This window comes from Perna viridis, chromosome 6, assembly GCF_037379345.1.
Source record: "Perna viridis isolate PV_CMFRI_1.1 ecotype Kerala chromosome 6, ASM3737934v1, whole genome shotgun sequence".
NCBI classification, from domain to species: domain Eukaryota; kingdom Metazoa; phylum Mollusca; class Bivalvia; order Mytilida; family Mytilidae; genus Perna; species Perna viridis.
This window is the reverse complement of record NC_142450.1, coordinates 38,046,126-38,060,357: the sequence shown is the minus strand read 5'-3', so window position 1 is coordinate 38,060,357 and position 14,232 is coordinate 38,046,126. Positions and strand designations below refer to the sequence as shown.

The 14,232-nt window shown below is 31.9% G+C and overlaps 1 protein-coding gene across 1 annotated transcript in view; it reads right to left on the bottom strand.

Moving 5' to 3' along the window:
* LOC148614840 (midasin-like) overlaps nt 1-14,232 on the bottom strand; it is a 77,146-nt gene that overhangs the window by 21,138 nt on the left and 41,776 nt on the right. Inside the window, exons 58-78 of the mRNA XM_088589266.1 lie at nt 13,702-14,176; nt 13,119-13,310; nt 12,435-12,662; nt 12,052-12,135; nt 11,357-11,520; nt 10,451-10,709; nt 9,811-10,087; nt 9,351-9,427; nt 8,823-8,966; nt 8,219-8,314; nt 7,932-8,026; nt 7,415-7,523; nt 6,381-6,540; nt 5,292-5,401; nt 4,638-4,742; nt 3,502-3,630; nt 2,906-3,041; nt 1,976-2,025; nt 1,225-1,321; nt 625-736; nt 11-116 (exon numbers count right to left, since the gene is read on the bottom strand). Of these exons, the coding sequence (XP_088445392.1) occupies nt 11-116; nt 625-736; nt 1,225-1,321; nt 1,976-2,025; nt 2,906-3,041; nt 3,502-3,630; nt 4,638-4,742; nt 5,292-5,401; nt 6,381-6,540; nt 7,415-7,523; nt 7,932-8,026; nt 8,219-8,314; nt 8,823-8,966; nt 9,351-9,427; nt 9,811-10,087; nt 10,451-10,709; nt 11,357-11,520; nt 12,052-12,135; nt 12,435-12,662; nt 13,119-13,310; nt 13,702-14,176 (3,205 nt within the window). The remainder of the gene's footprint in view (nt 1-10; nt 117-624; nt 737-1,224; nt 1,322-1,975; nt 2,026-2,905; nt 3,042-3,501; nt 3,631-4,637; nt 4,743-5,291; nt 5,402-6,380; nt 6,541-7,414; nt 7,524-7,931; nt 8,027-8,218; nt 8,315-8,822; nt 8,967-9,350; nt 9,428-9,810; nt 10,088-10,450; nt 10,710-11,356; nt 11,521-12,051; nt 12,136-12,434; nt 12,663-13,118; nt 13,311-13,701; nt 14,177-14,232) is intronic.

Genomic DNA, 14,232 nt, shown 5'->3' with positions numbered 1-14,232 from the left:
CTACTACTACCTGTGAAGGTGCCATCAGAGCTGATGCTAACTTAGCTTTCCTAGAGATACATCTGTAGAAATATTCCTTACACCCCTGCCATGTACTGCATACCATCTCTTTATGTCTACAATAAAAACGATCATATCAAATGATAGGAGAGGTGAAAAATGGCACATAGTTTATAAGGGAACAAGTGGAAAACTAAAAATAATATTGATACCTTTTATTTTTCATAGAAATGTGTCTGTTGAATAATGAAGTTGAAAATACAAGTAAAACAGAAAGCCATTCTTTAAAATCATTCAAGAAAGTAACAAAGGGAATCCTATCTCAAATGTAGTCTAAAGGATCTACTTTTAAGTGTTGACCTACCTAGACTGGCACTGGTCCATGAAAACACTGGAGTCTATAGAATCTACAGTCAGGGGTTGACTTACCTGGACTGGCGTTGGTCAATGAGAACACTGAAGTCTATAGGATCAACAGTCAGAGATTGACTTACCTGGACTGGCACTGGTCCATAAGAACTCTGAAGTCTATAGGGTCTACAGTCAGAGGTTGACTTACCCGGACTGGCACTGGTCCATAAGAACTCTGAAGTCTATAGGGTCTACAGTTAGAGGTTGACTTACCTGGACTGGCACTGGTCCATAAGAACACTGAAGTCTATAGGATCTACAGTCAGGGGTTGACTAGAGGTGTTGGATTGACTGGCTATTGTCAGACCCTTTCTGTATGACAAACCTACAAAATATAGACAACATTATTATAAATAAAACATATTAAATGAATGGATTCAGCAACTGCAGTCAGTTCTTCAAAAAATCATGAGGATACAGTTTATCTTAAGTTTTGATAGCACAATGCATTCACCCATTGTTCTATCAAAATGTACAATCAATATTTAACTTATTACATAAGTGAAATCAGTGTTTGATTTGCTTGTTTATATTTCTAATTACCCTGTACCAATTTTAAAGATTGTGAACTTTTAAAAAAACTTGGAATGAGTGTTACATTTGGTATTTATGTGCACAAAGCTCAATGCCTTTTTCTCTAAAATAGATAATTCTTATTTTACAATCAATAACACTTACACAAAAGCTTGAATAGATACAAATGCAGGTCTCACTTATTTAAAAATTCAACATTTGAATTACTGGCAAATATATCTACATGCAGATGTAGACACATATTACTAGATGACTGCTATTCATTTTGTTAAAACTAACCTGAAGCAGTAAGATACTTGAACAAGTCAGCTAAAGCTCTCCTTCTTAACTGGCATATATGTTTGGCTTCTGACAACTGCTTTTCTCTTTCTAAGGACTGCAAAGAACATAATCAGATTTAGTGTATTTTCCCTATGAAAAACACTTACTGTGAAAGATATATTTTTTTCTTCCTTTTCACTTGTTGTTTTGCAGGGTAAATCCATGAATTGAAAAGTCCCAAATGAGTGTACACTTGGAGGCTTAGCTAAAAACAATGAATTCATAACTCTTATGAACTACATGTAACAAAATTTAGACAATTCAAGATTATTGATACACAGGATTATAAGTATCTTCACAGTACTATCCTTTATATCTACAATTGGTCTGACAGCTCAAGAATGTTTTTTCTTCAAAGAGAAACATAAAGCATGTGGGGGTAAATATTTCCAATAATATAGATTTTTCAGGATGGTGAAAGTCAGATATTTCAATATACAGTGAAACCTGTCTAAACTGAACCCTCAATTAACAAAAAACCTGTCTAAACCAGACACATCTTGAAGTCCCTTCATACCAGTTTTAAAGTATTTTGAACCTCGGTTGACTGAACAATTGTATTCATCAAACAAAGTCTATAGTCCAAAGGGGGATTTTGTTTACACAGGTTTCAATGCATTTCCTTTACAACTAATCAACTAAGATGAAATTTGTAGTTTTGAAACTATCTTTTACTATGCCACTCTAACAGTCCTAGTAAGAACTCTACCTTATTAACTTCCTTTGTCTGGAGTTCATGGTATTCTTCAATGACATCACCTGTGAAGAAATTACACTTTTAAGTATTTCTTTGAATTACTAAACAGCATGACAAAGAGTTTGCATACACATTCATACATTTATGATTAATCCTACACGATATTTCTTAGTCTACTGATTTAATATAAACTCGTGAGCTTATGCCCCCAGCATAAAAAAGTTTACACTGGACTACACCCAAGATCACTAACGAGGTATGTCCCAGATATAAAAATGCCAAGCACACACCAAACTTGAAATCAATCCATTAATTAGAGTCCAAGATTTTTAGATGAAATTTTTCTCTTTCATTCAAAAAAGAAAAAAAACGGCTAAGTCTTGCAATATAGGAAACTGATATGGAGCAGCATCCCAAAATTCCTTACAATGTATGCCCAATATATATATATCAATCAATCAATCAATAAAAATCAATCCATCCAAGGAATGACAGACAAGGTGATTCCCATATACAACCCACATAAAGAAAGGGGTTGAGTGGGGGTATAATTACTAATATCGTTCTACAATAATGTTCTTTTTAGATTAAATAGAATGTACCATCAGTAGGGATATACAATAGAGAAGAAACATTATGACCAGTAACAATAGAGTGATGAATCGAGAATGTTGAGTTTAGATCAACCCATTTACAACAACTTATTGCAACTCTGAAGGCCAAAAGAAATAAGTCAATAAGTCAGAGAAATAAACTCTGACTCTTGCGTGATAGTTTGGACCAGTCAGACATGATTTTTTTTCTGCTGTTTTAGCAGAATTTTCGTATTTCAAGTCCTGATTTTATCGTTACGATTCTTATTTTTACTGTATATTTGTTTCTGATTTTGCCAATTTCCACTTTGGTTGTAGACCTCATGAAATCATCTCTGATCCGACCTACCTACAAACTCATCCATCTCAGAGACCATATCACTGTATTGTATTTTATTGACCAGTTCTGTCCAATGTTTATACATCTTCATACATAATGTCGGAACTCTCTTCAATAGAGCACAGTCAAATTCTGGAGTAACAACCTGCATGATGGAAATAGCAGGTTAAAAAGTTTATTTGTGGCTATAGATATAGTTCTCATTCACTAACATAAAATATCTATTTTCAGATTTGTAGAACTGGGGGAAAAGTTTATAGGCATAAATTGTGCCATTAACTAAAAAAATTACTGTTAAAGTATTAAATTTTTGTAGTGTAAATATTTCAGATATTTTCATGGCAGATAAATAATCACAAAAAAAATACTTGCAAAATCAGATTTTCCAGAAAATTAATACAACATTATAAAGTGCTTCCTTCTACATATTAATTTAAAATTTATAGAATTATAAGTCATAATAAGTGAAGATTATGTTTCACTTGGATTGTGAGTAAGACTCAACAAACAACTTTAATTCAAGCTATATATCCAAGTAATGTTAACATGTACTTACTAAAAATAATGTGTATTAAAACCAATAATTAAAATTCTTATATACATACTTGGGAAGTCATTGATGGTTTCTTTACAGTAAAATCTAATTCAGTAAATTCCTCTCTCCATTTGGACTTATCATCTGTAGGGGCAGATTTCTCCTGGAGTATACTTCTGACTGGTTGGTGAAGTATGTCCTAAAATAAATTACAAAAAAACTCAAAAGTTAAAAAGTGTGTTTGTAGTAGATTCAATGCCTAAATCATACTTTTGTGACTTTTCTTCACATCTGGTTATATTCCCATTAATTCAAACATGTCATACGACACCTGATGATCCCAGAAATGATTCAGAATGTCCTTATGTCTTCAGAGAAGCACTGAAACTTTAAATTATGACATCACTGATCTATAACCAATACATGGAATTCAGTTTGGAAACAAGAGGAGATATAGAAAACAGGAGATGTTTAAGCAATGTTTGACTTTCGAGTCTATTATTCAATTCAGAATGCAAGTACTTAGCAAATGATAATCAATATTATGTTACTGCTATATGTACATAGCAGTAGGAACTAGTACAGGGTTTTTGGATAAATAAATTGAAATATTACAGATAATTTATCCTAAAAATTTTGATAGTATCCAAGTTAATCACTTAAGTACCTAATGTTTTTTTTTTTATTATTTTCTGGAACAGGGTTATGTTGCTACAAGAGTGAAGTCATCACTACAAAAGTTTTATCGTTGCCATCATAAACTTGTGGATCATTATGGTGTATCCATCAGCACCATGAGAACTGATTTGTTCATTGTGTCTTCTTTTGTCTACCCCAGACTTGATTTCTTATGAGCAACTCGGTGGGTGTTTGTAGAAAAAACAGGATGCTTACCCTACCAGTGCATGTGGTCCATGGTCCCAATTTTTAGTGGAGTCAGAGTTGCTCATTTGCTTTTGTTACTTTGTATATGATTTTTTAGTTACTTAATATTCTTTGTTGTGTATGCCTGTTTTCCATGTCTGGTCTTTGTCCCTCGATTACATTCTTTTGATTACCACTATAACCTTGGTTCCCTTGATTACTCTTTTTGAATATAGTAAAGATATTTGTTTCTAGTTTCAATGACAAGTTTTTGTTGAAATTAAACTATAATATAAATTTCCTTTGCCTTGATTTTACAACTTTATATCACACTTATCTTACCTGGAACGACTTGATATGCTTATGTAATGTTCTGTGAGTTTTATCTGTAGTTGCCTTCAGAGCCCAATAATTCATATCAGTCCATCTGGCAATCTTAACAAATCCCTGTAAGTAGAAAATAATTGAATATTCTATAAAACTATTTGAAGCATTTTAAAAAAAATCCTTAGGTATGAATTTGCTAAGAATCACCTGAATTAAGGAAGTAAGACTTCATTCATACAGTCTGAACACAACACACCATGATAAGATTTCATTACCAGCTGCCATATACAATAATACTAAACATAATGAACCTGAACAATTAGTTTATGATGGTCATGTGGCAATATATGGACTGATTAGTTACTCAAAAGAAAATTATATGGTCCAAAAAACAGCAGAAATCTATTACATTTTTTAGGCAACCTTTTGACCTGAAGTATCATGAACTATTTGATATATTATACTTTTAAAATGTAGTTAAATCTGGAGTACTCATGCGAAGGAAAAGAGAAAAATCACACGCCACTTTTCAAATCATGACATCATGTCCTGAATTTAAAAACAGGGCAGTCCATATAATTTCTAATGGTCCCCACAACATTACCTGGACTGGCAGATTCATGTATATCTAAGAAATTAAACAAAATATATATTGTGAAATAATCTAACCTTCAATTCTTTTTCCACAGGAGTCCTAAGGTGTTGTATTTCATCCTCCACTGTAACCTTGAACTGGCTGTAGAACTGGTACAAATTCCAAAGTAGATTCAACAAGTATCCTATAATACAAGATAAACATAAAGAGTATCAAGGGAACAAAGATTCTACCGGAAATTAAAAGAATATAACCCAAGGACAAAAACCAGACATGGAAAACAGACAAACACAACAAAGAACATAAAGTGACTTAAATAATACATTCAAAGTAGCAAAAGTAAATGAGCAACTCGGACTCCACTAAAATCTGGGAGCATGGACCAGGTGCACTGGTAGGGTACAGATGCATACATTTCAGTGCTAGGTATATTAGATAGCAACCAAAATTGCTTACAATGTATGCTCAATATATACAAACCACACACCAAAATTAAAATCAATCTTTCACTGAGGACTGAGATGATTTCGACAAAATTCGGACAGACAGAATGATGGGCAAATTAACAAACTGATTCCATTGAGTGGGGCTATCATATCTAAGTTATTATGGTACGTTCTTAATATGCATATTAAAATTCTACCAGTTCATTTCCATTGACTATAAATACATTAATCATTAACTTTTTCATGGCTTTAATCCCTAATACTACATGTATTCTTCATCAAGTGTAAAGATTGTATCAGTTTATTTGTATAATGTACAGGTTTACTGTCTTTGAAAGGCACATTAATAACATCTTCAATAAAATACTTTGGAGCATGAAAGCAGCAAGAGTTATCATTTGACTGAAAAAAATTACTTCTCAACAATGGTTTTTTTTGTTTACATAAGCAATTTTTTTATATAACAATCCCATCCAAATTAACCAGGTCAAAAACAATAACTCTTCAAAGCACCAAATTCATATATATATACATGTCTACATGTACAATCTATAATTTTTATCTCAGAAGCACAACTGAATGAAAATCTAGGACTGGTTATGTGGTTTGTAATATTTCTGAATTCGAATTAGAATTCGAATTAATTTTTTGGGGTTAAAGACATGCTTCAATCACCTCCTGTCTGATTTTTATAAAGATTTATATCTAAATACTCACCCTGTTTATCTGAATGATCCATGTGAACTAGCTGGCAGTGGAAGCTCAACAGCATCTTCAACCTTGAGGTAAATTCACCAAGGGTTGATTTCTCTATAAACTCCTCTAAAGACTTCAGTATATCAGCCTCAGAAACAGATGGTGTGTCAGAGTCATCATTCTACACAAATAAAAAATATTATAAAGTACCTACTATAACAATCTCCCCATTACAACAACATGTACATTGTATATCTAAGTATGCTCAAATATCCCCGCAACTGATAAAATAAAAATTAATCTTCCTTCATTTAAGGGCATTAAAATTAAACAAAGATAGATTTCATTTCCTTTAAAAAATCTCAGATATTGGGTTAATTAATTTTTGCAAGGTTCATAAATATCAAGGTCAACCCTTCAACGATCAAGGACTTAGTTGTCATATGCATCAAGGTGATTTTTGATACATATGATTTGCATATTTTGGGGGATTTTCCACCTTTACCACATTATTTACATCACGAAACTTTGTTAAATCAAAATGATACCATCCAGGTGTGTATCACATATGGAGTTACACCATTGTTATTGGTGGGACCTCTTTGTATTCACTTCTTGAGTCACTTGCATTATTAAAGGTACCACTCGCAGAGAAGGACATGCTTACCCTACAAGATCTGCTGGCGTTTACTCCAGGTTTTTTGTGGAAGTTCACATTACTAGTGCTTTACATGTAGTTTTTTGTGTGATTTCCCTATATTCAGTTTTTCTATGTAATTGTACTTTAATCTGTTCACTACATTATGTATGCATTTCATCTTATGTTTTTTGGATTTTGATGCACCTTAATTGTTAATAGTCCTATTATTATTAGCTACAAATGTTATTTTTAAGCTGATGTCCAAAAAGCAAATTGAAACTTTTCCTTCATTTTATATTAAGAAACACCCTGAACAAATTTCAGTAAAAAAAGTATATGAATCATACCAACATTATTAGAAAATTTCTAAAAGTATAGACATTTTCCTCCCTTAAGACAACGATACCATACTAACCTCTTCGGCTTGTATATATGACTGTATAAGTTGGTATAGATGAAACCACCATCGGCTGGCCTGTTTAGAATGCTTTCTTTCAACAGTGTCTAAACATTTACTCCAACAACTACAAAATATCAGAAAAAAAAGACATAAAGTAACTTCAGAAAAAGTTCAGACATATTAATAAGAATGCATTTACTATTTCATGGATTTATCACTATAGTTGTGATTGTTATGCAATAGTGAGAAAAACATGAAGTTGCATGCTTAGTCATGCTAGGTATACAACCATTTATACAGCATACTTGATATCATACAGCAACCAAAACTGATTATAAGGAATGCTCCTTCTATATTAAGTCATATACCAAATTTAAAATCAATTCAACCATCGAGCATCAATGTAATTGTGATGAAATTTGAACAAATGAAATGACAGACTGAATGACAAGATGATTACTTTGAGAGGGGATATAACACGGCTTCAAAAATTACATTAAGGTCAAATATAATAATATGAGTTGAAACTTACCTCAGTTCAAGCTTTCTCCACTGTATAATAACTTCTGTGATTTCAGATAACTCAGACATCATTGAGACATGTTTAGCAGCATTCCTCTCCCAGTCCTATCAATAAACATAAAATTTTTCAGACTATACATTATATACAAGACAATGGCAAGGTTTAAAGCTATTATGATGTATTTTGTACATTTAATCTGAATTTCGCTAAAATGAAATTGATCAGAAATTAAAAGTATGGTATTGAAAGGAAAGAATCAAAAGAAACAAATCACTTGTTACCCAAAGTACTTTTACCTGTGCTTTTTCCAGGAGAAGTTCTAAACCAGTCAGAAACTTAACAACAGGTGAAGTCACAGCAAAGGATTTGATCCTGTCAACTATCACTATAAGCTGAAATAAAAGAATAATGTAGAGAATTGAATTATCATTGTGGAACACTACATCAACATGTATCTTACTCATCAGGGACAGATCCAGGATTTCAGGTTTGGGGTTTATAGTTAAATGTTGAGTGATTGGAATGGGAATTACATGATCATTAACTAATAATGTTAATATTATTCTTGTATGTAAATATTTGTCCAGTCGTACATCACTTGCATTTATGATTGTTACTGAAAAACAGTAATTATCACATGATAACCACTCAAAAAACTTGCGTAAATCTGACACTTTGTAAAGTCCCTTCAAATCAGATAAAATGTATTTTAACCTGAATAAAGTGAACACCTGTCTAAAATGGACAAATTCTAAAATCCAAAACAAGGCTCATTTTACATCAGTTCCTAATAAACTGTGATATAAGTTAACCGTACATTACAACACATATGATTCTGATGCCATCAATTTTGGTTTCAAAGACTGTTAAAAGGTCAGGGTTGAAGATTTAATTCATTACCTGTTTAAGAGTAGGATGATCAGGCCATTCTAGCTGTAGTTGGTTCACTCTAACTACAAGTCTGTCCATTACAGGTAGACATTTGATGGCTTCAGACACATTACTATCATGGTAAACATCATAGTCCTCTGTTATCTGTGGGTCCTATGGTAAGACATTTGAAAGATGTTTGAAAGATTGTTTGTACAGTTATGTACCCAAGACAAATCAAGGTAACAGAGATATGTTTCTGTTGATGTTTAGAGTACTTTTATTCCATTTATTTTTTCTTCCTAATTACAAACATGGAATGAGCAACAGGCATTTTTAAAAAAAAAATTGTTAAAGTCATCATTTTTTTCTTTATTTTTGAATTTCTAAGCTGCATTTTTCTTGTAACTAGACTGCATAAGACAATTTTAAGGGTATATGATATTTTGATATCACACCTTTTCCAAGAGAATCATAGTTCTAGAACTAAGTTTCAATTTAGGGTCTTCAGTTAACCATATTTTTCTCTTTACACAATTTAATGAGTATATATCAAACCTGTTGTAAGATTAGTCTTTTTACTTCTGAAGCTACCAATAGGTGTCCTCCAAACATTTCTGTATCAATCTTCTCATCTGCAATTAGAGATAGTGTGTTACAATGTAAACAAAGAAATACAAAACAAAATAACAAGAATTTTGTGATGTACAATGTATATTACAATGAAAAATCTTTTAAAAAAATTACTATACATTTTAACCTTCAGGACAATCCATGCATGAAATTCTCCCCATTGACATTGTCTCATATAAGAAATAAATTGAATTAAAAAGTGTTTTTTTACACAGATATAGTAATATTAACAAATACTGTGAATGATTTTAATTGTTTCATTGATTTTGTGGGAGTCTTCCTCCTATTGTGGGAAGGTTAACAAGTATGTGTATAAAACAGATAAAAACAACAAAGAAAGCTAAGTTGTAGTTTTAAATGTCCACATAAAACACCGTTTACTTACTCAAATATGGGTATGCAATTTTCATCAAAGATGTCATCACCAAGTAATTTTTCAATACAGGTTTGACAGTGTCTTGACCTTTGATCTGAACTGAGCCCAGTGTCTGTTTCAGCCAATCAGAATGTGTCAGTGCTATAAATATATCACTATGGGCTCTACTGACAAAGTTCATGTCATCTGTCGATATTGAATCCTGGGATACATCAGTACATTCTACAGTGATGGGATTTGGTGTGGTACTTTCAAGTGAGTTGTGGCCAGAAACATCCATGAAGTCCTGCAATAAATTAGTAATACATTTCATCATTTTCATTAAAAACCACTCAAAAGTTATATAGCTAAAATACAAATGTATGTTGTTGTCAAGTTACCATTGTTTGGATTCTAAATGAAAGACAGACAGTTAGCAATCATATTCAGCACATAAATTCTTACCCTATCGGTGCACCTAGTCCATGCTCCCAGTTTTTAGTGGAGTCCAAGTTGTTCATTTGCTTTTGTTACTTTGTATGTATGATTTAAGTTACTTCATGTTCTTTGTTGTGTATGTCTGTTTTCCATGTCTTGTCTTTGTCCCTGGATTACATTCTTTTGATTACCGCTATAAACTTGGATCATTCTTTCAAACATAATTACATACCTGTTCAAATGATGGGAAGTTCTGTCTGAATTCTGCCTCTTCTCTTTCCTCCTCCTTCCTTTCATCACCATGAACTTGAGATTTGTAACGATACAAACTTGCTTCTTCTTCCTCCTTTTGTTTCCTTCTTTCTTCTTGTTGTTGCCAAGCAACTAAAAACTTGGTCAATAATTGGGACAATGTAAAAATAACATGATGAGTAAGTTCCTTTCTAATAAACCCATCACAAATGACAAGTTCTAATCCACTTTTTCTTAAACTGCAAACAGAAAATTTTAACAATATATAGCAAAATATAAAGTATAAAAAAACGAAAAACAAATACCAGAAACTTTTATAATAAGATCATTTGAAAAGAATTCTAAAAGTTATTTTTCCTGTTAACTTGCAACCAAAAGACTGGCAGGATGACAAAACACAATTCAATAATGACAAAACATGAAGCATACCCCACTCATACAGGAAGTTGATATTTGACAGCATCCAAAATATCTTACAATATATGTCCCATCTATATAAAGCCACGCAACAAATTTGAAATCCATCCATCCATTGGGAGCTGAGATTTTTGTTACAAAATTTTCTTTTATTCCATATGCATTGTAATTAAAAATGGCAAAGTCCCACAAACAGAAAATTTAGTGGACAGCACCCAAAATTGCCCCATCAATATAAAACCACATACAAAATTGAAATTAATTAATCCACTGAAAACCGAGATAATTGCAAAAAAAAATCAGACAAACAAGGTGATTCCAATACACTTGTTCAGTGGGGGTATAAAATAAAAGAACTTTTTATTTTTTAACCATAAAGTCATAGTCCAAATTAGAAGACAAGTATTTGCCTTAATCTACAAAGTAAACATTTTCTATTATTGCAAGAACACATGAAAAATATAGTTACCTAGCAACTGAAATGTCTTGTTTTTCAGGAACCAAGGCTGCAATCAAAGCTTGTATGGGAAGCATGTTAATTTTCTCTGCTAGGGACAGGAAATCAGGATGGCTGGCTGATACAGTAGGGAACCTACAGAGCTGGGTAACTACATCTGTTAGGATGTCTGTATTCTGTTAAAACATGAATTTATAAAGGAACTTAGTCACATGTAAAAAAATCAATTTGCAACGTAGAAGAGAACATCAAAGAGTAGACATTATGGCATTTGACGCCAACAAAGACACAATAAACTTTCTAAAAGCATTTTAATGGAATTCAGAAATTAGTTCAGTAGACAGTTGTAAAGTTTACAAAAGTTTAAAATACATTAAACTTTAAATAGTGTCTCATTTATACAGGTTTTCAGATTTATCTAGGTTTCAGTTTGGACAGGTTTCACTGTATGTGGAGAAGATGTCACCTTCAAAAACTCTTTTAATAATTGTAAAAGTACTATATTATAACCCCTAGCCTCCAAAAAATTACGACAACGTAAAACTTCATTTTTTTGTTTAAATTGACAATTGAATTGTCAAGAATTTTGTTTCACAATTTTTTTGTCCCTGAAATAATATAATAATTGTTTTGTGATACATGTATTTAGTTTGTTAACAGTATAAACTATCCAAATGGATAAAAAATGACAAAATTCACAATTTTACCTGGATTTTTAGATTTCTGGCTAGTTCTAACTGATAGATTCTCTGTTTCATATCTGTTACCACTAATCTCATACCATGCTTCATCTGAAACAGAAAAAATGTTAATGCAGAAATTAGTAAAACATGTAATATATATATACATCCAAAAAGTTAAAATGGAAAATTTTAAATCTCGATAAACAGCATAATTAGATCATACATAGTGTTTTCACACTGATGAAAAGTACTAAAAATATAAAAATAATGGTAGTAATTGTTTTATTGACAATATTGTTCAATATTGTGCATGCCAATGTTTTAACTAACAATATTTCTACTTCAAATGAAATTTCATGATTGAAAACTTGAAATTTTATATGTTTCCCATTAAAAATTTAAATTACCTGATAAACAGCCAATAAGAAAGGGACAGTAATATCCTTGTAGTGAGGAAAATTTTCTTCCAGATTGGTTACTAAGCTAGTTACAGACTTCTGCCAAGCCTCTTCTTCACTGAAAGCTGTTGACATGGTAACAGTTGTGTTCTCTAGTTTCTTCAGGAGTTTTGTCACATGACTAATTGATCCAATACTTGACTTGAAGTTTGTTATTAAAGATACTAACAGCCTGAACTACAAAAAATATAAACACCATTTTTACTATTTGGATTTTTCTTTACAGTTTAATTTTTTGTTAAACAGAGTCTCACAGAAAAAAAACAACAGAAGTTGATATCAAACAGTTACCAAAATCACTTGCAATGTATGACTCATCTATATAAAGCAACATATCACATTTGAAACCAACCTATCTATTTGTATTGAAGTGAATTGTGATAAAATTCAGATGGACAGAGAGACCAATCAATGTACAGGTAATTCAGATATGCAATGTACATGCACCCCCCCACTCATTGAGTATGTAAAGAGCTGGGCAACTACATCTGTCAGGATGTCTGTATTCTGTTAAAACATCAATTTATGAAGAAACTTAGTCTTTTGTAAAAAAAATCAATTCGTAATATGCAATGTACATGCACCACCCACTCGTTGAGTATGTATTAAAAAGACTTTGCAAAAGTAACAAACTTGTGAAGGAGAAGGTCTATAAGCCATCTGTTCTTGTAGATTTTTTATCTTTTGTTCAAGAGTTATCTTTGTCTTCCTCAGATGTACCATATGTGGATGTTGTAGATGGTCAGGATGATGTTCCAAAGATTCACTTGTCAACAACTTATGATTTGTATTTCTAACCGATAACTCATGCTCTATCTCCATTAACTGAAACATCCATAAATATCTACATAAACATGTTATAAATCTACAAAATAACAAGTTCATATATACATGTACATGTATTACTTTATTACTAACAGTAGGTGTAGCAGAGTAAACACAGTGAATGTAATCGTGGAAATCTTGCATGGGTATGTTTCTCATTACATTAATGGTAACATAATATCCACAAAAAATATCTCCCACACAAAAAGTATCTCCCGCATGAAAATCTTCTCATTAAATTCGATTCAGACTTTACAATGTCCAACTTTGAAATATTAACATCAACACATGAAATCATGAAAATAACAACCCACGACAATGTTCATGTTACAGTAGTCAATTGTATGAACTATACTACCCTAAAATATGAACTAAATTACAGAATACAAACCTCATTCTGAAGAATTTCCAGTTTTATAGCAACCTTCTCAACAGGATCAACAGCTAGATAAGGAGTTAACAACTCGATCAGAATCATTCCAATCCATACCCACGATACACCAATATCCTGCAAACTGGCTGGTTCTACCTCATTAAATATCCCTGCTCCACCAGTCTTTAGGCACTTATTGTAAAACTCTTCTAAAATTTTCTGAATGGAAACACTGAAGTTATATGCCACTTTTGAATTTAAGAGGACACTATGGAAAATCTTCAAACATATTTCAGAAAAATGTCTTGAATCTATGTATTCAAATGGGTTTAAGCTGTAATTCTGTTTAGTACAACATTCCAGCAGTTTATTCAGCATTTCTGAGATACACACACCTTTTTCATATGATAGTCTCTTTTCTTCCGGTAAAATCTGTAGAACGGAGGATATAACATGGTGTATCTCCAGCATCAAATTTCTTTTCTCTGTATCTCTGAAAAAATATTGATAAAACATTGTTGTATACATGTTTTAATACACACTTATTAT